Source organism: Poecilia reticulata, chromosome 17, assembly GCF_904066995.2.
Source record: "Poecilia reticulata chromosome 17, P_reticulata-male-v2, whole genome shotgun sequence".
In the NCBI taxonomy this organism is placed as follows: domain Eukaryota; kingdom Metazoa; phylum Chordata; class Actinopteri; order Cyprinodontiformes; family Poeciliidae; genus Poecilia; species Poecilia reticulata.
The window spans coordinates 10,260,725-10,285,745 of record NC_088846.1 but is presented as its reverse complement, the minus strand read 5'-3'; the positions used below and the strand labels follow the sequence as shown (position 1 = coordinate 10,285,745).

Genomic DNA, 25,021 nt, shown 5'->3' with positions numbered 1-25,021 from the left:
CTAGTAACTTTGTTTTCCCTGTTGCATTTTGCCTTCTTCATAGAAAGTACATTCTGTCTATCTAGGATACATTTGTGAAGGGGAGCATCAGCTGAGATAAGGAAGCTGACAACTAAACATTCTCCCTCTTCTGTTCACTTTTAACTGTTCTTGCTTTTCAGTGGGAATGTTTGGATGGTGTGATTCCTGGATAATTCATCTTGTAAAACATTTTTATAAGGATTAAAGTCAATTGATTGTAGGATTGTTGAAATAATCATCTTCTGCATCCTGAAAGTCTCTGAGGAACTGTAGTGGAAACTTGTTTTAATAAGTCTTTTCTTTTTTAAAAAAAATTACAATTAGTTTTGATTGTATTGTTTTTGTTGGCGCTAGAAAAAAAAAAGCAAATAAAAAACTTAGTTTGATATTGCTCTTTGTTACTGCTGTAGTAACATCTCTTTGAGTTATTTGTTCATGGATCTACCCCTGGTGTCAAGCTGACAAACACAAGCATGATCATGTTGATCTATAATTTCCCAGCCTGTGACACTGTTGCTTTTAAGGCTGCAGGTGCTGATGTCATTGGTCAAGGCATTTTTGGCTGCTGATTCCTTTCACTTGTTCCTGTTTTGGTAAAAAATAATTTCAAAAGTTATGTTCTGTAGTGTCTGTGTTCAAAAGTAGAATAAGAATCTGAAGTATGATCTGGTAAAACATTTTATGCTTTATTCATTAAATTGTAGCTTGAATCCTTGGCTTCAGTTCTCTGAGTTTGACTTTGATCTATTTTTTGCCTTGGCTGGATTTTCTGACTATGTTCCCACTGTTTTCTTTTCCCCTCCCCTGGTTTTCTGTCGCTGCTCCAAACTCTCCCCTTTCTTCCCATCAGGGTGGGATGATCGCCCTTCTGCTGTCCGTCCTGTGCCTCGTCCTGATCCTGTACACCCGCAGGCGCTGGTGTAAGAGACGCCGCATCCCTCAGCCCCAAAAGAGTGCCAGCGCTGAGGCGGCTAATGAGATACACTACATCCCATCAGTGCTGATGGGAGGACAAGCACGGGAAAGTCTAAGGAACTCCAGGGGTCAGGGGCCAAACTCTGGTGGCACCCTCAGCATCCGGGAGACACCAATTTTGGACGGGTACATGCAGAGCAGGTTCAAATATGACTAGGAGGGACTTATTTTAGGATCTAAGGCTGATAAGAAAAGGTTCTAGAGACATGTCACTTTGGAGATCTAAAGTTAGGTCAGTATGTTGCAGCGGTAACTGAATTCAGTGTCATCTGCAGGTACGAGTACGACATTACAGACCTGCGTCACCATTTGCAACGAGAGTGCATGAACGGCGGGGAGGAATATGCCAGTCAAGTCACCCGTACCTTGGACTCCCTTCAGGGCTGCAATGACAAGAATAATATGGACCTCACACCGGGTTAGTAGACTGCAGAAACAACCAGAGCAGAAAAGACAGAACAGATGGGATAAACATGGGAAAAAGTTTTAGTTCTTCTGAAACGGATTGTAACACAAATCAGATGTAAAACAAACATCCTGATGCTCTTAAGTGTTTTCCTGTAATTTTCTGAAATATTCAAACCTTTTTTATATTAGAAATGTGACGATATTTCGTCTTTTCCACAAATGTGACTTTTTTTGTACAACTTTATCATAAAAGGTTAGCTGAAAAAAAGCACATTTTTACTCTGGCAGATGGTCATACACTAAGCCAGCAAATCTGAAATTGAAGACAAAAAAAAGAACAATGCTGTATTTTGTTCGCTATGACATGCAAGGCTGTTTCTAAAACAACTCCTCAAAGTATATTGTCCTGTACTATCAGGACAATAAGCTTTTTATTAAGCCTTTAAAAGTTGCATTGATGGTCCTGATTGCTTTTCTTCTGCAATCTTCAGACGTGATACTTGCTCTAACAGACACAAACATACACATTAAATTAGCCCTTGACTGAGTTCCACTTAGCTCTGAAGAGTGCTTTAGTTTTGTTTATTTATCCTGGTGTTGTTTTAGATTTTTTAGAGCAGCAAATAATTTATATGGTAAAAAAGAGTGGCATTTCTTATTTTTTATATTTTTTAAAAGTAAATATTTTAAGAGTATTTTTTTTTTACCCTACTAAGACCTAGGGCTGAGCGATGTGACCTCAAAATCATTTCGCTGTATATTTTCTCAATAGTTGGTGTAAATTGTGATATCTAAAATTAGGTTCCTGATCTCTGTATTATTGTTTGACCCCATACTGACGTGATGAACCATGACTCAGACTGTAAACCCATTTTCAGAGAAGCGGGATAAAAACGAGCCTTACAGCTATCCTCCCACATGACACAAGAGTAGAAGTGACTTTTAACCACTCCAACTCCAAAACAACGCTTATGCTGCAGTTTGGCTCCTCGGTGTGAAACAGTAGATTAGCCTGGCGACTGTAATCTGAAAGACCAACCGAAAACCAATGGTTTAGGGACAAATCCCCATCCCTGTGACCAATAAACCAACCACAGAGTGTGACTGCCAACAACTAATCAGAGCACAAAATGTTCAACTACTAAGCAGAAAAAACCCCAACAACTAGGCAGAATGAACATGGTTTCTGAGATATCAAATTGACATTTAGTGAACAATGCTTACAATAGAGATCTTTATACCTTCGTTTTTTTTCAAAAAGCTAGACAATAACTTCTCAACCATAGTCATGCTTCATTTGATGCCTTGACGTCTCTTGATGTCGACTTCAGACATGCAGTGTTCAATAGTCTCATTGTAACTTTTAGTCGTTTTTGTGAGGCTATTAGCTCAACTGTAGCTTCCCAGAGAAAGCTTGATAGCAACAAACTGACCCAGTTGTTTAGACTCTATTCTTCCTCAATTAGAACCTTTTTCCCATTCACAAATAAGTCCTTTGTGAAATAATACAGCTTTCCGAACCCCTCAACACATTGTCATTCCTGCTGGGGATTTTAATTTGTTTTGATGGCACTATGATGCTGCCTCTAACTGCAAGTTCAGTTTTGTGAGTGAGTGAGTGAGTGAGTGAGTGAGTGAGTGAGTGAGTGAGTGAGTGAGTGAGTGAGTGAGTGAGTGAGTGAGTGAGTGAGTGAGTGAGTGAGTGAGTGAGTGAGTGAGTGAGTGAGTGAGTGAGTCCACTAACATGGCATATTTTTTAGCTCTGAAAATTCCAACCCCATGTGTTTTATTTATTTATTCCTTTTTGGGTGGGTAAGGGATGCAGTGCAGGCAAGGTTTTTTTGTGTATGCACACAGACAAGAACAATTCCATTTAAAAGAAATAGTGCTGCAGTTTTATATTCTTATTACAGTATTAATGCCCAAGGATACAATAAAAAAGTCTTTCTCATACAAATGTGTATTTGTTGGATCATTACTAACACAAAAATAAACAAATTTGATGCCAGAAACATTCACTTTAATTAGGGTAACACATCTTTTAATTCCGAAAAATTTCACATTTTCTGTTTAATCAGAATAACGATCTTGCACTTTTAATAATTAATTTGATCAGATTTCTTCTTTAACAAAAAGGTTTATTTTGTTTTACAGGTCAACAGTAATTGGTTAAACGTCAGTCGTGCAAACGTGTGCAGTTTCTGTCTTCCATGTAGTTGTCATTTGGCTTTGAGTCGTGAAAACGCCCGTTTTGTTTTTCTTAAAACAATCCGTTTAAATTGGAAATATTCAGGAGACCTCTTCGCTAGCTGCTGAATCCATTTCAGAGCGTTTATTTTTCCTCCATCAGGCTGACTCTGGTAAGCCGTTCCACGGCAGGTATACGCTGTGAATTGAAATAAGCTTCAAATTTACTGGCTGGACTCATTAAGTGATCAGTTATGGTGATAGTGCTCACCCACACTGTTCCTCTAAGATCCAAATAGTCCAACCCTGCAGCTAATGGAAGCAAAGTAATCCTTTGCATTATGCATTTCAGATGGGTAACGCGTGAAACTGGAGAAAGACGGTACCAGCCGCTGGCTAAGTGCAGAGTGTTGATAGATATGAAAACTGTAGAGGTCACTGAGAAAATGACATTTGAATTCCTATTCAATAAACAAACACATAGACCTATCTGGAAAATAGCCATGACCTTTGGCATTAGAATGGTTATCATTTTATGCCTTCATGAACAAGTAAACAAAAATGATATGAATATATTTAGTGGTGTTTGTCACCAGCAATTATTCTTCATTATTTTTTTGTCTGAGGCTTATTGTTACGCAGCTGGAGGCAGTATTTTTATCTGTTTCATTTTTCATCATAAGCACAAAAACATTTGCATCTCCTTTGGTAACATATATAGATCTTGTGTATCATAAATAACTTTTAATGAAGAATCATTGAGTGTGTGAGCAAAGGATTCTCTTAGCTGGGATGAAACAATCAGTTAAACACGCAATTTTTGCTATGTAATTCTATAAAATCACTGTCTTAGTCTTTTTGCTGAAGCCTTTGTCAGAATATTTACAGAAATGTATAATTTCCTCCTCCGAGTCTTACATATGCTCCAACAGTTTTTTTTAATTAGTTTTAATTTCATGCCAGCTTTTCTCACACTTCAATTTAGACTCGTTGACTTTTCACCCAGTAAACAGCCGGGTGCTTTTTTTTTTTGTAGCTTTACTGATTTTATTTTTTTTTCTCTCTCCCTACAACTGGCATTGAAAAATGTCAAAACCACAATTTTGAAGTGTTTGTAGTTACCTTCCACTTGTTTGCAGTCAATGACAACACCAAGTTGGCCCTGATGAACAAATACAAGGACAACATCATTGCCACGAGTCCATTGGACAGCAATCACCAGCAAAACACCCTGCTACCGCACAACACATCCACCAGCCAACGCAAACGTCTCTCCAGCAACACCAGAGGTGAGTCACGCCTGCATTTTCTGTAAACCAGACCAGAAAAACTTTACAGACTGATGATGTCAGGTAAAAATCTGAATACTTAGAAGCTCTGTGTGTCGTTTTGAAAGGAGTACATGTTCTAATAAAGGTTACAGATTCATAAAAACAACTTTAGTAGTCGAACGAGGGTTGGGAAAAGTTTTACTGAAAAGTTAATTGACTTGTTTTCTGACAAATTACACCTCATGTTTCTTTCTTTCTAAAGCTTCTCTTTGTTGGTGCAGTTTATGCAGTCTGCAATCTTTCTGATATATTTTAACCTTTCATTTTTTTGAGTACCAAACCTTTTATTAGTACTGCATTACAAAACATAGTGATTTACCAATAAATAAGGAATTGCTGAAATCAGGTGATTGGTCGAGACTCTAAATCACAAACATAAAAAAAAACAGTTAAACTTGTTTTGTTTTTTTTGTCGAGTGACAGCACATTTTTTGTTCTTTAACTTAAAATGTAAAATAGTAAATCTTAGTGAAGTCTCCTCATTTTGCTAGACTTGTCCAGTTCGCATGGGTGCCGTCATGGACTTTTTTGTAATCAGAACAATTTATTTACTATGTACATATCGTTACCTTAATATGGACTAAATTACATAAATCAAAACGAGACAATGTATCTCTGGGATTTAGTACAGTGGCAAAGACATTAAACATGTATTAGAAAATATTGACTCAAAATAAATGTGGTGTAATAATTCTGACCTTCATTGTGATGTACAAAGATTTCCAGCTTAACTGGACCAAAATTCAATATAGATTAAACATGGCAGGCATAAGTTTTTAATCAATTCATTTCAGTTTTTTAACGCAATAATTTATTTTTATTTATGTTTTTTGCATTTGTCAGGGCATTACTGTCCAACTCTGTCAAACAGATTTTTAAACTGTCACTTCTTTTCAAGAAACAAACAAATAAGCCAAACAAATGGTGCATTCGTTCAAATTTTTTTCTATGTCCTGTAGTAAAAATTTAACATTGCTTTTTCTACAAAATGTGATACCAGTAGTTGTCTTTAGATTATAAAGCCTACAAAATGTGAAAGAGTTCATGCACTTATTGGGACCGCTTATAATGACTGAAGGCGAGTGATCATATCCATTAAATATCCGTTTCTAGCGTAAAAAGTTCATGCCAAATGCTGAATTTATACTTATTTCTTGAGTTGTTCAGTAATTTCCACATAATTTCAAGCAGTTTCAGCAGGTACTCCGTATTTCACGTTATTCAAGGTGGGTTATCAAGGATCACAGGTGCTTGTTATATACAATATTTATGCCCAAATGGATTGAAATACTATAACTTTATATAATACTCAAAAAAGTTCATTAGTAATAGCCTTGAGATTATTTTGAAAAAATTTTTGAAATTATAGCATATGATGATTTTGATTGTGACAGTCATGCCATCAAAGTGATGATTGTTCTCAAAATATTGAAGTGCTGAGGAAATCTTGCATGAATGAAGCGTGAATGTGCCATTTACTTTTTTTTATTGTAATTTTATTGCCAGTTGTGTTATACTTGAATTGTTTTCCATCATTATTACTTTGTTGTAACATTCCATCCCTTCTCATGCTCACTTCATGCTTTACAGGCCAATATTTTGAGAGAACGGTTACATTTGAGGGATAAGTGACGACTTCCAAGTTATAGATTTTTAGGTAGCTTAACCTTTACTCGTTGTTCTAGTGACTTTAGCTCAAATAAATCTATACCTTATTTATAAGCAAATAAAAAAGGTCAAGGCATCTTTAGATGGAGTTATTGAAACTGCTGTAATTGTAAGGCAGCAGTTTGTTGCACGCTGCGCCATTCTATTTATTTCACTAGCACTTCAAATAATGTTTTATGCATCATGTCCAACAACAACATGACCATTGGGACTGTTTGGATGTAGAAACCTTGATTTTTAATTTTTAATTTTTTTTGTCATTTATTTATTTGCGTCCAGTTTGGCACAGAGCAAAGCCAGATTCAGAAGAGACAATTTTCACATTTCAGGTAATGGTTCTCAATCAATAATAAATGGTGAGAACAAAGAGTGAATGCTTGAAAAATACAAAAAAGAAAACCACAGTGGGCGCTGCTAGCCCCTCCAAGTGGCCTTGTTGAAAAATTAAGCCTGCAATGCCCAGAAATCTTCCAGTGTGGTTGGAATTAACTGTAAACAACACTTGTGTTTGTGTTGCCAGTCTTTATAACTTGGTACTAAAAATAGAAACAAATTCTCAGAGAAGTTGGCATTTGTGACACATTGAACAAAGAAACATTAAGGTCCAGGCGATTTATCAGCAAAGTGTTGTCAGCAGATTAGTCCTTTTCTGAACACAACCAAGAAATACAAGATCTTCACATCTTTCTTAAGAAATAAGCCACGCTTAATTCCTTAATATTTCATAACTTTTTGAAAATATCTCTGTTTAAGTTGGTGCCTCTTGACAATATTGGATTTATAGACTGAAACTCCTTCTTGCTGGTGCCATGACTTTTTTTAATTGCTCTCAATGTCCAGCTCTGACTAAGAAATGTATTCCAAGCCCAAGCTGAGGCCCAAGAAATGTTAAATTGCAAATCTCATTTTCAAGTGTACAGAAGTTTGCATGAAAATATGGGCTTCTAATCAGTCTGAGCAATGCACACATGTGGTGGTAGAAAAATCTGGATAATGCTAGCATGAAAAAGCCACAAATGTAACAAGCTAGCTTGCCGGGAGATTGCTTGACTTAAGACGCACTGCAAAAATATCCATGTCCCTACAACTGTGTCAGATTGTGTCAACTTAAAAGCAAAAACATGCACTGTAGCGTATTTTTATGAGACAGATCAACACAAAGTTGTTGATAATATGAAGTGGGAAATGGCCCCCTTTACTCTGATACACCTACAAAAAGGAAAAGAAAGTCCAGTGCAACCAGTTGCCTTCAGAAGTTGGCTTGGATCTGACTGTAAGGATGCTTTTCTTTAGCTGTGGGTAAATGCATTGCAAGAAAACCCATTAGAGGCTGCAAAGAGCTTGAAGCTACGATGGAGGTTCGCTTTCCAGCAGGACGCGACCCTAAGCACACAGCCAGACATACAATGTAAGGGTTTAGATCAAAAATGAATTTTAAAAATCGATGTTTATTGTCGATTTTTAAACTCGGTGCTCTTAGAAGGACTGAGTTACCTTGAGCTACTTTGTAAGAAAAAAAAAAAAGCAGACAAAAGTTTAGTCATTGGGTATGCGACGCTTCAACAAAAGACTTGCTGCTGTATGTGCAGAAAAAAGGTTGTTTACAAGGAAGCAGAGTCTATGCATGCCACACTATTCCAACTTGTATTTGAACGGTATTTTGAAAACAATGTATTCTTGTTTTGACATTTCAGTTATTTGCTGTTCTGTGTTGGTCTCCCACATAAAATACCAGTAAAATACATTTAATTGTGTGATTTTTGTGTCATCATTCTCAATACACAATTTATTATACATTTTATCTATATTAATATGGTGACTCCTCAATATTTGTCAGTTAACTGTTGTCTAAAACACATGTTTTTTTGTATGTCATCAATCATAGCTTATTGTTATGCTTATTGTTAACATGTATTTGACTTCAACACTTTTAAAGTTCAATAGAATATTCTTATTCAGCACAAAATTAGTTACCAATAACTAACTGAGGCCATAATTACATGTGGGTTGTTTTTGCAGCAACAAATGTGTAAACGCACATTCAAATCAAATACGTGTAATTAAACTGATGATTATCTGAACATTATTCAGTGAAGACGAATGAGAAACAAATTGTGGGGTAAAAATACGTAGTCATGTTATGGAAAGTTAAGTTACATTCCCACCACAATCCACATAATCTTGAAAATGATGTTTTTGCAGCCAACCTCATATTTTAAAATACGTCCCAGAGATTCTTTGTATGTTTTTTGTAACGCATTTATTACTGTGTTTTCTTTAGCTGTGTCTGTGAGAGCTTCAAGAAGCTCTTTGTCTGTGCTGGTGGCTTTGAACCATTCAGTTGTCTGACGAAAAAGCTCTATTCGCAAATAAAAGAAACATTTGCTTTTGAGTCATTCAGTTACATTTAGCAAATTTTCACGTTGTGATAGAAGTATGCACAAATAGAATGCAATGAAGTGGGGAAAAAACCCTGTTTTCATTAATTATAATTGCTGTATCAGCGATACAGTATCGTCTTAGTGTTTGAAAGTTTGAGGTTTTGCCATCTATGGTGCTTGGCATGCACACGCAAACACACTGACACACACACACACATGCATCCTTTCAGAAATTTCAGTGCTTCCAGATGCAAATTAGATGTCTCCAAAGCCAGCTGCACAGGAATGAGGTTGTCTAAGCAGGAAATTAGATCTGCTTCACGCAGTTTTGGGTTTCTGTTGCCGGGGTTTCCACTCGACAGTTTTCATCTTTCTTATAAAATATGCACACAGACGTATTGTCGTTCTCAGTGGGCATTTTCTGTTTGTGTGATAGGTGTGTTAAGCACTAAAGCTTTTTCGTTTTGTCTTAGATGCTCCGGCGCTCGTCTTTGCTCCATATGTCAACACTTTTAATGGACTCAAGAGTCGCTTCTCAAAATCTCAAGTACCTAAGCTGTCAAATGGGAGAACATGAGTAGGTGATGGAGTAGGCGAGATAAGTGTGCCCAGGCTGCGAGTCCCTCATTAGTATTTCATAATTATAAATAAATGCAAGGTATGTCAAATATAGAGGTTTCATATGCAGTAATTTGGCCTGATCCGTGTCTTGACACAAAGATGAAAATGGAGTAAGTAGCTTAGTCTATTCTTCTGAGTATAATATTTTTACATTATTGTATATATTGTCACTTAAACCATGAAAATCGAAACTATTTAATGTTTATCCATGTCATCATTATTATATACATTTAATTAATACAATGTGTAAAAAAAATATTTTAGATTGAATTCTGTGAATTTTAGTATGAACGAGTGTACTTTTAGGTGAAACCACTTTGTTAAAAATAATCATAGTAATAATAAAGTTCATTCGTAATTGGAAAATAGTTTTATTAAAGCCACTAGAATAGCAGTTTAAATGTAGTGGACTGTTTTGTTTCTACACCAAACAAGATTTTTTTTTCATGTCTGCATGTTATTGTCTTATATTCAAGAAATTTCCACACTTCAGTAATCTCCCCATTTGCCTTGTAGTTATAGTTTTCTCTAAGTTCAATCGATTCATCCTAATGTTTTTGTTTCCTCCATTAAAAAAATGCAGATTTCATTCTTATTGCAGGGTTCGACAATAAATTGAAAAAATGCAGAGGACGCAGAGGATTTCCTTCCAGCAAAAACAGCATCTGAACTGAAAGTGATGAATGCTTGTTTATTAAATCGTTCGAGAGAAATGCCGCTGAAACAATGGTGTCACCACAAAAGGCTTTCCTCTTGTGAAGTGAAGCTACGCTAACATCTGTGCTGGTAGATAGTCATGGCTGCCAATAATATTTATGCAGCACATTCATATCTTCAGAGAATATTGTTCTAAAAGCAACAACTTGAAAAGCTGATGAAGCTGCCGTCACGAAAAAGCTGTTCAAAGTTTACAACACTGACATTGCTGCCAACTATTTCCTCCCCCAATTGCTTTGCAGACTTTCTGTTCGTCTAATCAAAAGCTGTGTCTTGGTCAGGATTTTTAAGTTGGTGAATTATTTTATTTACAAATCACTCAAGTCCCACCGAGGCACTAACATGTATGGAGCTTTATTGGATTTTCTTCTTAACGTTGTGCAAACCAAAAGCACTTGTAAACAACGTTGGATACAGGCCCTGTAAACATAGCTAATTCTTCAATTAAAACACACTGACAGCAACGCATTATTAACACAATCAGTGCAGTCTATACTCCAAATATAAAGCTGCCTAGTTCAATATATGCATAAATATCTTCATGTTGAGTGTCATGCAGCGTTAAGTGGCACATGGCTTTTCACCATTCATTGCTGATGAATATATTTAGCTCAATTACTTGAAAGTTATTTATCCAAATCTAAGCTTTTAAGACTTAAGTTAAACATAATAAAGATTGGTGGATGAGGGATGGACAGTACTAGAGCCTCTACATGTTGCTAATCTTCCTTTTAGCTTTTTTTTTCACATCCAACATATTTACATATTTACAGTAGTAAACTTTGACAAATATATTAATTCATTTTCAGCAGCATAAGTATTTCATTTTGAATAGATAGGAATTATTTTTGATGAAATTGAGCACCAGAAATGATGACCATCATTAATCATATGGCATAGAATAAATAAAAAAATAAACTAAATAATTGAAGCATAATATTGCATATTTTTAATCTAGTACTTTGCTTTTACTCAACACAATCTAACTCAAAAAATAGATGAGATCTCATTTTCGCCCTGTGCACTTCAGGGCAAGTGGTAGAATTGAAAATGAAACTTAAATCTTTGAGATTTAAGTTTTAGATAAGTGTAGAGCATGACAAGTACTCTTTCTTATTCACATGTAGACAACATAGGACTCAGAGTTACTCATATTACTTATAATTCTGTTTTAAGTTTTTCAATTAAAGCTGAAGAAGGTAACTTTTATAAAAACAAAAGTGTTTTACATATTTGATGAAACTGTCACCGTTATGACAGTAGAATATGGAACGGGTGATCTGCGGAAAAAAGAATAAAGCTTGTCTGGCTGCTCCTAGTGTTACTACTGTCATTTGCAGAAATACACTGATCTACCAGGAGGAATGCCTCAGCATTGTCATTCATGCTTGTGTACGCAGAAAGGTGGTTTATAAATTTTTTTTAACCAGTGTGTATCAATTTCTCTGTACACCGCAGTTTCTACAGGTGTTTAAACTTCTCTTTCACGCTTTTCCTTGTATATCATTAGGATCCTAATGTCCATAAACAACACATTGTTTGGTTATATTAGATTTGTCTTTAGTAAAAGTCACAGCTTTATGAAAAAATGATTGATCAGACACCAAAATTACTACTGCAGTGCGGGAACCATCTGCCTTTAATTATGATCCTTTATCTAACTTTTCATGCGATAACCGTAAATGCCATTATACTGAAATTATTGTTGGCTCGATTTAAATGAAGCTCCACTAAAACACTTTTCTTTCTTTTAACAACTCCCAGAGCTGCACATTATTCCAACACAAAAACATATTTTTTACTTTTGACTGCCATCCCTTATGTTTCAGTCACTGAAAGGGTATCTTGCGGACCGAGCCCCCACCAGTCGCCTTTTTTTCTTTTTCCTTTTCATTGGAGGTGTATTTTTGTTTGACTCCAACAGCGGGTTCAACTTTCTTGAACCCAGACGGGGACTCTGGGACGGAGGCAGACAGCGAGCCTCAGCTGGCCTTTTACACTGACCCAAACCGCAGTCGGCGCCGGAGTCGAGGTATGAGAAATGGTAACGCCAACAGCGCGTGGGGCTCTGGGGGTAAGGAGGACTCATACACCTACAGACAATCTATCCCACTGATGGTATTGCCACCGCCACGACGCATGACAAGTAAACTCTGTACATGTAGCCAGTGGATGGTTCTAAATTGGTGTTTAGACATAAATTTGACTCGTACAGGGATTGTGTATACGTTCACGGTAATGTGTAGAGTGCTTGTGAGCATGTAAAATTGATCTCACTGCATCTGCATTCAATCTTGTTGATGGAAATCAAACAAGATCATGAGATCAGAGGTTCCCATTGGTGGGGGGCAAAAAAAAAAGTAATATTTGTTGCATCTTGCAATATGAAGAGCACTCTATTTTGAAATAATATTACGGACAAATATTATTTCTGAGGAGGACCCTGTGCAAACGCTGTCAACGTGAAGTGGTGGAGCACGCTTTATCTGTCAGCATGCCTTGTCCTTGCAGCTTTGATGTACAGTAATAGGTTGTGGAAGGGAGATGGAGGAAGAAAAAAAAAACAAAACAAAACAATCCCCTCAAAATAATAGCTGCTGTCAAAAGGCGTTACAAGCCTTTACAAAGCCTCCAAGCCAATTATCCTCCCGTCATGTGCACAGGTGTCACGTACACTGTGAAGCCTCCGGAAGTGTAGCCAACATCTTTAATTAGAACAAGGTGGTAGCAATGATGCCCCAACTGCGTTGTTTACATCCAGAGGAAAGACTGATTTGTGAGGCATGATGAAATTATTTCTCGTCATTTCCTGCTCACATATACAATATGAAATATTTTCCGAAAATAGCTAAATTTATTTGGAGACTGATTTTAATAAAAAAAAATGTTTTCCTAACATTTTAAAAACTGAAGAATAAACTTTGGGCACAATGTCAGAAGATAAAAGGGGAAAAAAAAAGGTTCAGCAAAGTGAGATGATCCCTGCATCCCATTTCTGGATAAGTTACTTGATTACATCAACTGGTTTGGAGCAAAATACAAAAGGTCACCGTTCCATTTGGCCTTTGTAAAGCCTAGCCTCGGGTAGCATCTGAAAGAACAAGATCTGCCAAAGTAATTTAAAAGTGACAATTTAATCTTGAATTTTTGGCGTTAGTGTAAAAGTAACTGCTTTGGACAAAGTTTGAGTACCTTTATTCAAGGTCATTATGTGGTTTTTGTTGTGTGTGTGTGTGCATGTGCGTGCGGATGAATGCATACCTCCTGTGGGTATGCGGTCACGTTTACCACTTTTCTGTGTTGCACTCTGGAGTAAAGGAGATAAGGGAAGCATTTTACTCTGACAAAAAAGGGGAGCACAGGAAAGAGGGTCGGTTGCAAAGCAACCTCTAAGCAGTTTTTTTTTTTTTTGGTGTGTGTGTTTCCATTTTCCTCACACATCCCAGCATGGATGTTAAAAACCCTTCAAAGGTAAACCTTAGGTCTATACCACCGAGCCATGCCCAGTCTAAAGCTCCCAAAGGCGTGATGCTTTTTTTTGATCCAAAGGTCCCTTTTATGGGAGCTAAGCCCATTTCTGTGGGGTGGGTAGAGGCCGGTTTGTAAAGTAACTCCTCATGTGAGCAGTGTGTGTATTTGTGTGTGACGGTTTGCATTTATGTTTATGTTACCAAAAGGTTGCCAGAAAAACACAAGTGACTGCTTCTCATATACGTTTTGTTTGTTGTTCCCATCTCCTTCCTCTCTTTCCATTCCATTTGTTCCCAACAGCAGGTTCCCCGCGGAGTCCCATCAATAAGACCACCCTGACTCTGATCAGTGTCATCAGCTGCGTGATCGGCCTGGTTTACTCCTCTCACCTCGCCTGCAGCCTCTCAGTCCGAGTAATCTTACATGTGCCGGAGCACCTCATCGCTGACGGTAAGGCTTTACACCAGTCCAAGATTGTCGATGCAGCCTTTCTTAACAAACTCCCAAGGAAGCTTAAAGCCCTGGGGGGCTGAGCTGGTATTTTTCTGCCGCTCTCCAGGGAGCTCAGCTCTCTATATCTCTCAAACCAAGTGCTAGCGCTTTGTTGGGGAGCTGCTGATTTGCTTTGCTCTCAAAGACAAAGGTAAATGCCAGGTCGACCACTTTTTCTTTTGGTTCCCTATGCTGCGCCGCATGGCTGATGTACTCGCAAAGCAAAACGGCGCATTTAGGCAAGAGGGCATTGACTGTCCACAGAGATCTCCTCATCACTGTTGGGTCTTTTACTTTTTTATACAGTCCCTTGGAAAAGACACCAAAAACTTCTTCACCTTTTTATACATCATAACCACAACCTCTGCCATCTCTTTCCATCAAACAATGGAAACTTATGCAATTTCTTATTTGTTAGATGGCTAATACTCAGTGAGATTGAAAGGAGACCACCTTTGAACATCAATTTTAAAGTTTTGCAACAGATTTACAGAGTGATTTAAGGCTAATCTTTGACTGGATCTGTACCATAAAACAAATATATGATCTCAACCACTGCAGGTGCATGTTTTTAGTGGATGTCTTGCTGGAAGTTGAGCCTCCTCCATCAAGTCTTAAGTCTTGCAGGCTCTTTCTGCTTGGATTTAGCTCCATCAATCTTACCATGAAATCTGACCAACTTCCTGTCCCTGTCAAAGAGAAGCATCCCCAATGCAAATTACTGCCACCAGCATGTTTCACAGTGCCGTAGGCATGTTGAGGGTGATGTGATGTACATCAGCACACATTGCCTTTTGTGACCATTATATTTTGGTCTCATATGACCAGCACGCTTTCTTGCACAATCTTGCCATATACCCTAAACATCTTGCACTTCTTGTGAACTTTATTCACCAGCGGCTTACTTTTTACCACTTAGCTTGAAAATCTGGATTTGTGGAGTGTGTGATGAATAGTTGTTCTGACCACAGATTCCTCAGCCTGCACTGTGAATCTCTGCAGCTACTGATGCCGGACACCTTCACTTCTTCTCTGACAAATAATATCATTGTGAAGCAGTTTGGTTTGGGTGCACTGTCATGTCTTTGTGTATTTGCAGATAATGGATTGAATTGTCTTTGAGAGTTTTAAAGCTTTTATGTTTTCTTTTCACCAATTTCTGCTTTAAACTTCTCAAAACATTTTTTTCTTCTAACCTCTCTAGAGATTACATTTAGACACTTTCTGATACTAATATGTTGATTTTAAAAGGCAATCATTTTCATGTAATTGTATTTAAGGGTATGAACTAGTTTTCAGGAAATAGACTAAAAAACCTGGCGATATTAAAAAGAAAAGAAGTGATAGTACTTTTGGAAAGTAATCTAGATGTAAACTAAGGGCTTCAGAAAATGAAAAAGTTTCCATTTTCTGGTTCCTGTAAGCCTATTGGCATTTTTTAGCTGTCACTGCAGTGAGTTGCTGGTCAGGATATATTATAGACTGACTACGCTTGCTCATCTGTCATCTGCAGGTTTGATTTGATTCGGTGTACTGCAGCTTTCCTTGTGGTATACACTTGCTTGCCAGCGGGTGTTATTAAAATTCTTGGAGGCATCCAAGGAGCGAACTTTGAAAAGGGAGATGAAAGATAGCGATTGTGCCTGTTGAATTACAAAACCAGGATCGATTTAGAATGTTTCTATAAATGTCTCCACAATCTCATCAGACCTGATTTCATGTCACGGTAAATCAGACAAAAATTTGAATTCAACCACTGGGGAAAGAAGCTATTAATGCCAACAGCTGCACAAGTTTCTGCCTTCAGATCCACTGAAGAAAACCACAGACGTGTAGAGTCACTCTTCTCTATTCATATTTCATTTCAAAGAAAGATATCAAACCAGACATTTTTTTTTAGCTCACAGAACAACATGTACTTCTTAATACATCCTTTCTTGGGTAAGGCAAGTTCAAAATGAACAACAGTGTCAGATATAGAAACCTTAATTAAGTACCTCAACCTTTTGGACTGAGGAGATACAATGGACAGGGTGAATGGTTTTACCCACCACAAAACGAGAAAATTCAAGTTTTGAGTTGAAAAACACAGAATAGACAGAAAATAAACACACAATGGTGGGGACTCAACAAATGGAAAGGAAACCTATCAACGACAGACTTAACCATCAGAGTATTATTGTAGTTTTAAAAATCTCAAGCCACTTTATTTACATCAAACTTTTTAAAAAGTCCTTGTTGCATCAAAATGCTTTACACGGATGATAATATATAGTATAGCAGTGACAAAGCACATGTGGAGATATGAGTTTCTTCAACAATATGGTCTCTGCCTGCCCACCTTAAATAGCTGATTGGAACAGAAATAAATAGATGCTCAGTGGATAAAAAAAGTTTCATAATATATGCTACCAGCATCATGCAGGATCTCAAAAAAGAACATTGGAAATTCAGCCTCAAGAAAGGTGCTCTTGTTAGTTCTTTGGCTTTATTAAGATAACTTGTTCAGAAAAAAAACAATTAAATTACTCAGTAACATTATAATTTAATTAAGCTTTCTGCTATGAACTCTCATCAGTATTCATTATCAGAAATTATGTTACACATTGTGTGTTCATGGCAGCTGTCTTTCAGTGTTTGTGTGTAATTTTTAGATTATAAATACTCGTGCCTCGTTGTGTTTTCATCAGCCCCTTACGCTCCATGGCAGACAAAAGGCTGACAGAAAAAAAAAGCAACATTTTGTTATTTAGTTAGCGTTGTGCCTACTGAAACATATGGTTGCTTGTCTATTGAGCTCAGGTGTTCTCTTAGTATTTTATGCTAAGGAGATTATTTTAGCCTTAAATAATCTGCTTGTACACAAGTTAAGATAATTTATGAAATGCTTGAGAAACATTCTTTGACTATATTTTTTAAATATTTTGGGGGGAAAAATCAGTTAATATATGACTTTATATGACTGACACAGTATCATGGTATCTAGATTGGTGGCTCCTGACTGAAATCTGGTTAAATGAGTCAGTTAAAAAATAAAATAATCAAAATAGTATTCTTTTGTTATACAAAAGAAGAGATGGAACCCAAAAACCTGATAGTTTTTGGGGGTTTTTAAAGATTGTTCTTAGACCTTTGAAACTTATTTGAAGCAAAGCAAAATTAGCATTTTAAAAACTGTAAAAACAATGCACTTTCTGCTACCAATATGTTGGCTTTATTTTACAGTACATTTGTCTTCAGGGCGTTACAAATATGGAGGAGGAGGAGGAGGAGAGGTGCTCAGATCAGTATAGAGCCCCCTTAAGCCTCGAGCATAGCAGCATAACTAAGTGGATCAGCCTTAGGCTGTCTCGAGAGTTATTTAAGGTACTGTGATAACAAGGTATTATAATAGGCCATAGAAGTGACTAGTAAATTAACATTATTATTTGTGTGTAGCAATAAGATTACAATATTTCCACCATATTAAGAAGACAAATGATTGCTTCCTCATAAGTAAACTGGTTAAAAACATAACTCCACATCGTATGCTGAGGTAATTCTGTAAAAGCAGCATCTATGTGTTTCCCCAGACAATCTAGGCTCTTACTTTAATGCTGACTTTTTCAAAGAATTGCCAACATTTTTTAAAATCCAACATGTTTCATGCCTGGAACATGTTGAAAAGTAACAGAAAAAGCTATTTTTTTGTACTCCATTCGTTTTAAATTTCTTTCATTTCCTATGTTATTTCAAGTTTATGAGACGTGCAAAGAAAATGATCATACAATTTAATACAGAGTTTGAAATGTAATCACAGTGAGGAACATTCTGGTTTCTTGAAAGATTTTCAGTGACTTTTTTTATTTTTCTGCTTTTCAGTTGCCATCATCTTAGTCAATGTTCTCTGTAGATCATATAATATGCGAGTTGCACAAATAGAATAATTTGTACTGACGTAAACACAGGTTTCTTACTCATTTATTCATCGAAGTCCACTTGGTTTTAAACGACGCATAATGTGAAATTAGCCAAAATGCTAATGTTGGCGTAATTGCTGTTAGTAGCATGTGGGGAATCACTAGCATGTCATTTACTTACTCCATTTAGTATATGAAACATTGGCAATAAGTAAGAAAATTGGCTAAAAGCTTATTTTAGGTGTAATGCTAATGCACTGGCTTGTGCAAGCCAGTGCCAGAACTTGAGAGAAAATGCTACCTCTGAAAAATTAAATTTAGCAGATAAAATTAACTTCTTCTGCCTTAGACTCCGTTGGAAATGAAGACAATAAATTAGCTTCCAATAATAATTTCAAATAACTTGATATCTTTCTGTCTCTTGCTATGCATACATACATTATGTCAGAATGGTTGTTTCTTTTTCCTACTGTGCTGCATAACAATTTCCGTTGGGGATAATAAAGAAGATTTGATTGATTGATTGACTGGCTGATTAAATGTATTTACGAACATATAAAATTGAATGTGTTAATTATAACATTTGTCATCTACTTAGCAGTGTTAGTCATTTACCCATTTTATTTCTCACTCCTATCATGGAGTCTTCCACCCAAGGCTAAAGACGGCCTCGCTCGTTTATTAAAGTCTTCACATAATTCAAGTTACAATAATTGTAGTTTAGAATTTGCAGGTTATTTCACTTATTTTGTTTTTGCTTTTTGAATACACCTAGTATGTTATGAAATTTGTAAAGCTGTTTGCGGTGTGTGGGGATTATTCTAATCTTGTATTTATATTGGTTTTTATTATAAGTAGAAATATCCACAGTTTGCGCCCTGATTATGTGTTTTTAAGCATCTGTAAAGTTTTGTACTTAACTGTTCATCTGTGTTCAACAGTTACAATCAAATCTCCTTGAAAAATGTCCAGGACAGGGTGGCATCATTTCTAGAGCTTTCACAGCTTTTGTTGGCCAATTATACTGACACTAAATGTACGGCTACAGTAATTCATCAGCATTTATTAGCAAAAACACGGGGCTGATTCACTACTTTATTTCAAAGCAGATCTAATCAGACTGACGGTCAAGTCATAAATGAGTAGTTAATGACCGCTATATTAGGAGAATGAGGCTTTGCGAAGGAAAGTGCTCAAAGGTATTTGGTAATGGCACAGTTATTCAATACAACATGCATTTACAACAAAACTGAATACACTTGCAATCTAATGTCTGTCTTGGTATGGTTAATGACATTATCCCAATAGCAAATGAAATGTATGTGGTTTGTGATCTCATAAAACGACAATGATGGCCATAATTTGAATGTAACCAACATCAGTCTCCCGCTACATTGCACCACAGCTTGAAGAGAACCTGCACATCTTGGAAAGCTGGAATTTCTTCTTTAAATATGGTTTTAGATTTTGTTGTAGGTCTTTCCTGGGTGACACAATTAATGTCAACAACTATTGTTGTCCTGTCTAATCTAAGATTGAACCTAATCTTAGGTTCAATCTTGGGTTCAACCTAAGATTGAACCTAAGATTAGGTTCAAAATGTATTTGGACCTAAGATTAGATTGGGAAGCCTAACAATATAAATATCTATGACTTTGGAATTGTGACCATTTTATTTCTAATGGTTGCTTTTCCAAGAGGCATGAAGAAGAAATAAATAATCTCGTCATCATCCTGTTTTGAAGAGTTTATTTGTTGTGTCTTTTCATTCTGTCACGATGTCCTCACTTTTCTCTAGTCTTCCAACTTATTTTCCTTCAGTGTGCACTTGTGTTTCTCACTTGCATTCGCTCCATTCTCTTCAGGTTCGAGGTTCATTCTGCTCCAGGGGAGCCAGTTGGATGCTTCAGATTGGCTGAACCCAGCCCAGATCTTGTTGTACTACCAGCAGAATGCCAGTGGACCTTGGGTCAACGAGCTGTGTGGTCGACGCCTGCTGGATCCTTGTGAACACCAGTGTGACCCAGAGACAGGTTAGTCCAGAGCGCGACATCCACGTTAACTTTGTTCTGTACCGGAAGCATTACCGTGGAAACCTTGAGAATTTCTTATTGCCTCGAGGCCCTTTGTATGCACCAACACAGCCAAAATTCTGTGAACACAGTGGGTATGTCGTTACATCTGACACCAACCTGAATGTGCGGTGAGACTCACGAGAGCACATATATCTATGTGAACAAATAATTTGCTGTGTAGAAGTTTAATCACATTCTTGCTCACTCAATAGCTTTCTATGCACGTGTGGCACTCTAAAAGAAATCATGCAAGACCAGAATTTCTGTGTATTTTCATCCAGGTCTGTCTCCGAAGATGTTGAGTAAAAAAAATGTAATATTTGTTCTGGGTTAAGTACGGCTGTTCTTTTGTTAGAAACCAAAGAGACATTTGCGACACCTCTCAGGAGATGGGAAGATATAAAATACTGTAAATGAGCCAGAAGCACTTTTCAAACGTCTCAATAATAGGAGGTTATGAAATTAAGAAATACCACCTAAAATGCACAATGTAAGTAAGCATATTTACATACTTAACTAAATATTCTTAGTCTACAAGTGTTTGTCTTACAAGTGTCTTGTGTTTTTTTTTTTTCTCTTATTTCTTCTTATGTTTTTTCTTGATTGTTTTTCGTCCAAGAAAACATATCATTTGCAAGGAGTGCTCTGATTGGATTAGAGCAATCTGTCTGTGACTGGCTGGTAGTGAGGTTAATTTACATACACTTCATTAAGCTGCAACCACAGACACAAGGACAGGAGTGAGCACCGTCACTGCCCGATCTGTTCCGGAAGCACGGTCCATACCATCAGCTAATTTGGGCATGTGCTAAGAAAATACTTTCAGAAAGGATGTTCTTATTTCTTTTTTCTTTTTGTATGTCATTGTAATCATAAAAATAGCATTTGACTTAAAGAGAATAACAGGAAGTAAAAATAAAAATGGTTTAACCACATTTTGCAAGGCTGCTTATGGAAAAATACAAAAAAAACCTTTTGAGCAAAACAGCTTGTTCCATGTCTTTAATTTGTTGTATAAAAATGTTTTTTTTATACATCAAATCAATTATTAATGATTTGATATGTAAGGGGTGTTCTTTTTCAACACAGACATTTAAATTTTGTCAGAGGCCAGTGGTTTCCATCCTTGTTTTTATTGGAGCACCCTTTTCATTTCTACATAAATGCATGTTAATTGATTCACTTATATGGAGGAATGAGTAATTGCAAAACACTGAAATTAAAATTAGTTTTTCCAGCAGTATCAGCTTGTTAACAGACTAGTTCATCATAACTTAACATAATTGAAAAAGTGCAATAACCATGTTTCCTTTAGTAGCTGAGCTATGTTAGTCTGTTGAAAAAAATAAAAAATAACTTTTTCTCCCCAAGCAACTTCCGAGAATTAGACTCGCACACAGAGTTGTCAGACATTTAATCTGCCTCGTTGTCCCCCACGAGACCATTTGTGAACTCTGTGCTTTGGTTTGCAAATGTTTGTTTTGGAATACAGCATTTGCTTCTTGATTTTATTGTAAGGAGTGAACATGTCTGCAAGGATTATCATTTCATCAGAAATGTACATGTAGTTTATGCTAAATCACACCACTACTTTTGTAATACTTCTATAAAAACGTGGAAAAACAGTTTTACTGGAGTAACAGTAGAATTTGATACAGTTGTATACAACTTATACTTTAACACCAGCCCTTAAGTAATGAATTTGAAGAACCCTGATCTACACTATTATTTGCTGACATAAATGTGTCTATGGTCGCAGGTCTTTTCTGAAAACCATGAAGTGATAAACTTTGAATTGCAATAAGCTTTAAAGTAAAGTTGAAACCATACAATAATTTCCCCTATTTAGAGTCTCTCTGCACACAAAGTTTTAAGAAGTGTTACTGTAAGTATAATGAAGTAGCTAATGGAGTCTCAAGGTAAAATCTTCCCCATGTTAATTTAACCAAGGGTGCTCTTATTTCACGACAGACTGCCAACAGATAAAAAGAAAGTCTTAGTACTCATCAAGGTCAGTTTTTTCATTCAGCTGTTCTACAATATGGTTTTATGCAATTTAGCATTGCGTCTGATTCTCCAAAAATTAGACTCAAAATTAGTGTGCAAAGGTATGCCTTGTCATTTGGAATTTTGTGATATATTAAATTAATAAGGAATGGTTAATTCAGTTCACATACAGGTTTTAAAGTGCATATTTCACCTAAATTTAGTGCTTGAAAACTACAGTTGGGCATCGAATCAATTGTAGCCTGCACTTTCAGAAAACGAGATGCACTGAGTTCAGTACTGCCTAGATCAGAAATGATGCAATGAGGGGAATTTTGCTTTTATTGATTCATTTAGTTACCTCTGCGATGTTCTCTGTGGGCAAAGTTGAAAATGATGGAGGAAAAAAAAAGGAGATAAAATGCCACGGCAGGTTCGTGAAGCTCTTAATGCCTTTATACATCTGTATACTGTAAAAGGTTTACAACAACTCTTAACAGATGCAGAGTCTAGAAGAAAGATACTAGCAACAGTTCTATGTGGGCTTAACATTTAGCAAGAGTGCTGCTCTTCAGCACCATTATAGTGTACAAGCTACTACTTCTAACTTCCTGTTTCTCATTGGAATAGTCCCTATTGTCTTCTCGGAAACATATTCTACTATGAATTTAGACTGAAGTTCAGTGTCTCATATATGTATGTTTTATCATCAATCGTTGATAACCTTTGACTGTGTTGTCAAATGTTGTAGATTTTTACAAAAATAACACGTTAATAAAAAAAAAAAAGCATTTCTTTTTCCAGTGTGAAAGTTTCAGAAAACTACACTTAGAAACTACAGTTAGATGACTGATAAATGAGATTGAGTGGTATAAGTAGACTTGATGGCATGCCTGAAATATGATGAATAGCATGTGAACTATGAGGAGAAGCAGCAGCAGCATGTCAATAAGCTGTGATTGATGGGACATCAGAAGACATTTTGTGGGAAACGAAAACAACACTGAAAGTGAAAAGTAAAGTGACAAGCAGTCAAGGGCAATACTGTCATAGTCTTAACAAGGGTCCAGTTTGTGGACAGCAAACACAAATGTAGACACACGGAAAACAATACAAGTAAACTAGTTTCCACTCTATTGTTTGACAAGGCCAAGCCAAATTCCTACAGCATGTCACATTTCACATGCAGTATTTAATAAGAGCCATGTGGAGCATATGTAATTATTAAAACAGAAAACTTTCAACATTTGTTGTTTTGCAAGCTCCTCACCTTTCTTTATGTATTTATTTTCCCAGTTCAGAGGCAACAAAAAGCAAAGCCTGTAAAGCAGAATAAGAAAATATTTTTGTTGTTTAAACAAGTCAAACTATGTCTGTCTTAAAAAAATTATTTCTTTGAATTCTTAAATTATCGATTATTTATAGTAGCTAATATGGCAGAATAGTTCACAATTTACATTTTCGTACTGTTCAGGTACTGCAGTGAGTCTTACTTTGTTCGTTATTTATGTGAGTTTAGACTTTTTTTCTCCATCTCTATTTTTGTTTGTTCAATAAGCAACAGTTTCGAAGTGAGGTGTTGAAATTTGCACATTTTCTATTTCTGTGGAGGTGTGGAGAGTAAAATTTGGTCCTTGCATAAATACAAAAAAACCTTTTTTCTCTCACTTATAAAAATAGTCCTGGCTTTGAATTAAACAACAAAATCTGTACAGCACAAAAAAAACATTGTCTTACCATCTAAAAGAATATTATTTAAGCTTTTGGGTTGATGATAATTAGGAATTTTGTTATGTGCTTCAAAGCCTGATTTTATATATATTGTTAAAGTTCTTTAATATATGATTTTATAGTGCAGTAAAACTAACTACCTTTCATCAGAAGTATTTAATGCGATTGTCCCATCCAGCATTGACACTCTGTTCTTTTTTTGACAGTAACATATTTAATCAAAACAACCTTTTTTTTGTCCAAATATATTTCTGACTCTTCAATAAACGTATGTCTTGCTCTGACTATTGATGATATTTTAAGAAGTAGTTTGCTGTAGAGCTTGGCTCCTGCTGGCATGTTTACTCTGTGTTTCCTTTTGAGATTCTTTGATAATTTGCCTTTTAAATATTTTAACATGGTTCTTGATAAATGTAGACAAAACTCACAAATATAATGTTTGTGTTGCTTAATGAATTTGATACTTTTCTTTGGAAGCCATGCAATTTATGAACTAGTGTTTTCACTAGTTAGAAGCAGGCAAACAGTTTCTCATTGAAAGTTAATTTTATTGTGAAAGGTACAAAAAGCCCTATTTTAGTTTCATCAATAAGGGAACCTGATGCAATACATGGAATCAGACAAGACCATATCTGTTATTCACTAGATGGAGAAAAAAACTGGAAAACTGGAATTAGGATTTTTATAACAGCTCCAGATATGTATTAGCTATAAATATCAGACAGGCATGCTGTTTGTACCTGATTCTGTACATCGCTTCAGTGTTTTGGCTTGAGTTGAATTTAGAAAGTCATGAAATGTGGGAAACATTAAAACCCCCAAAAAAACGTAATGGCTTTATTTGTTTACATCTTACTATTGTGCGGCACATCGTGCTACATTTCAATTTCATATGATATCTTGTAAGGGCTTTGGTAGTGTACCACCCGGAAAATGAGTACAGAAAAAGATTTTCAGCTTAGAGCAGAGGAAAATGTCATTGCATTTGGAGTCTTTCCTGAATTTTCCCAGCACAGCGTAACCTACACAGCCCTCACTTCTTCTCATCACACATGAAT

The 25,021-nt window shown here is 36.3% G+C and overlaps 1 protein-coding gene across 5 annotated transcripts in view; it reads left to right on the top strand.

The window, feature by feature from the left end:
• Positions 1–25,021, top strand: part of astn1 (astrotactin 1) — a 357,456-nt gene that overhangs the window by 83,822 nt on the left and 248,613 nt on the right. The window contains exons 3-8 of one of the 5 annotated variants that reach the window (XM_081598137.1): positions 872–1,122; positions 1,272–1,414; positions 4,731–4,880; positions 12,234–12,383; positions 14,084–14,230; positions 20,037–20,204. In XM_081598137.1, coding sequence (XP_081454263.1) covers positions 872–1,122; positions 1,272–1,414; positions 4,731–4,880; positions 12,234–12,383; positions 14,084–14,230; positions 20,037–20,204 — 1,009 coding nt within the window. Of the gene's footprint in view, positions 1–871; positions 1,123–1,271; positions 1,415–4,730; positions 4,881–12,233; positions 12,384–14,080; positions 14,231–20,036; positions 20,205–25,021 lie in introns of all 5 variants that reach the window. The other 4 variants (XM_081598140.1, XM_081598139.1, XM_081598136.1 and 1 more) reach the window with 4 other exon arrangements.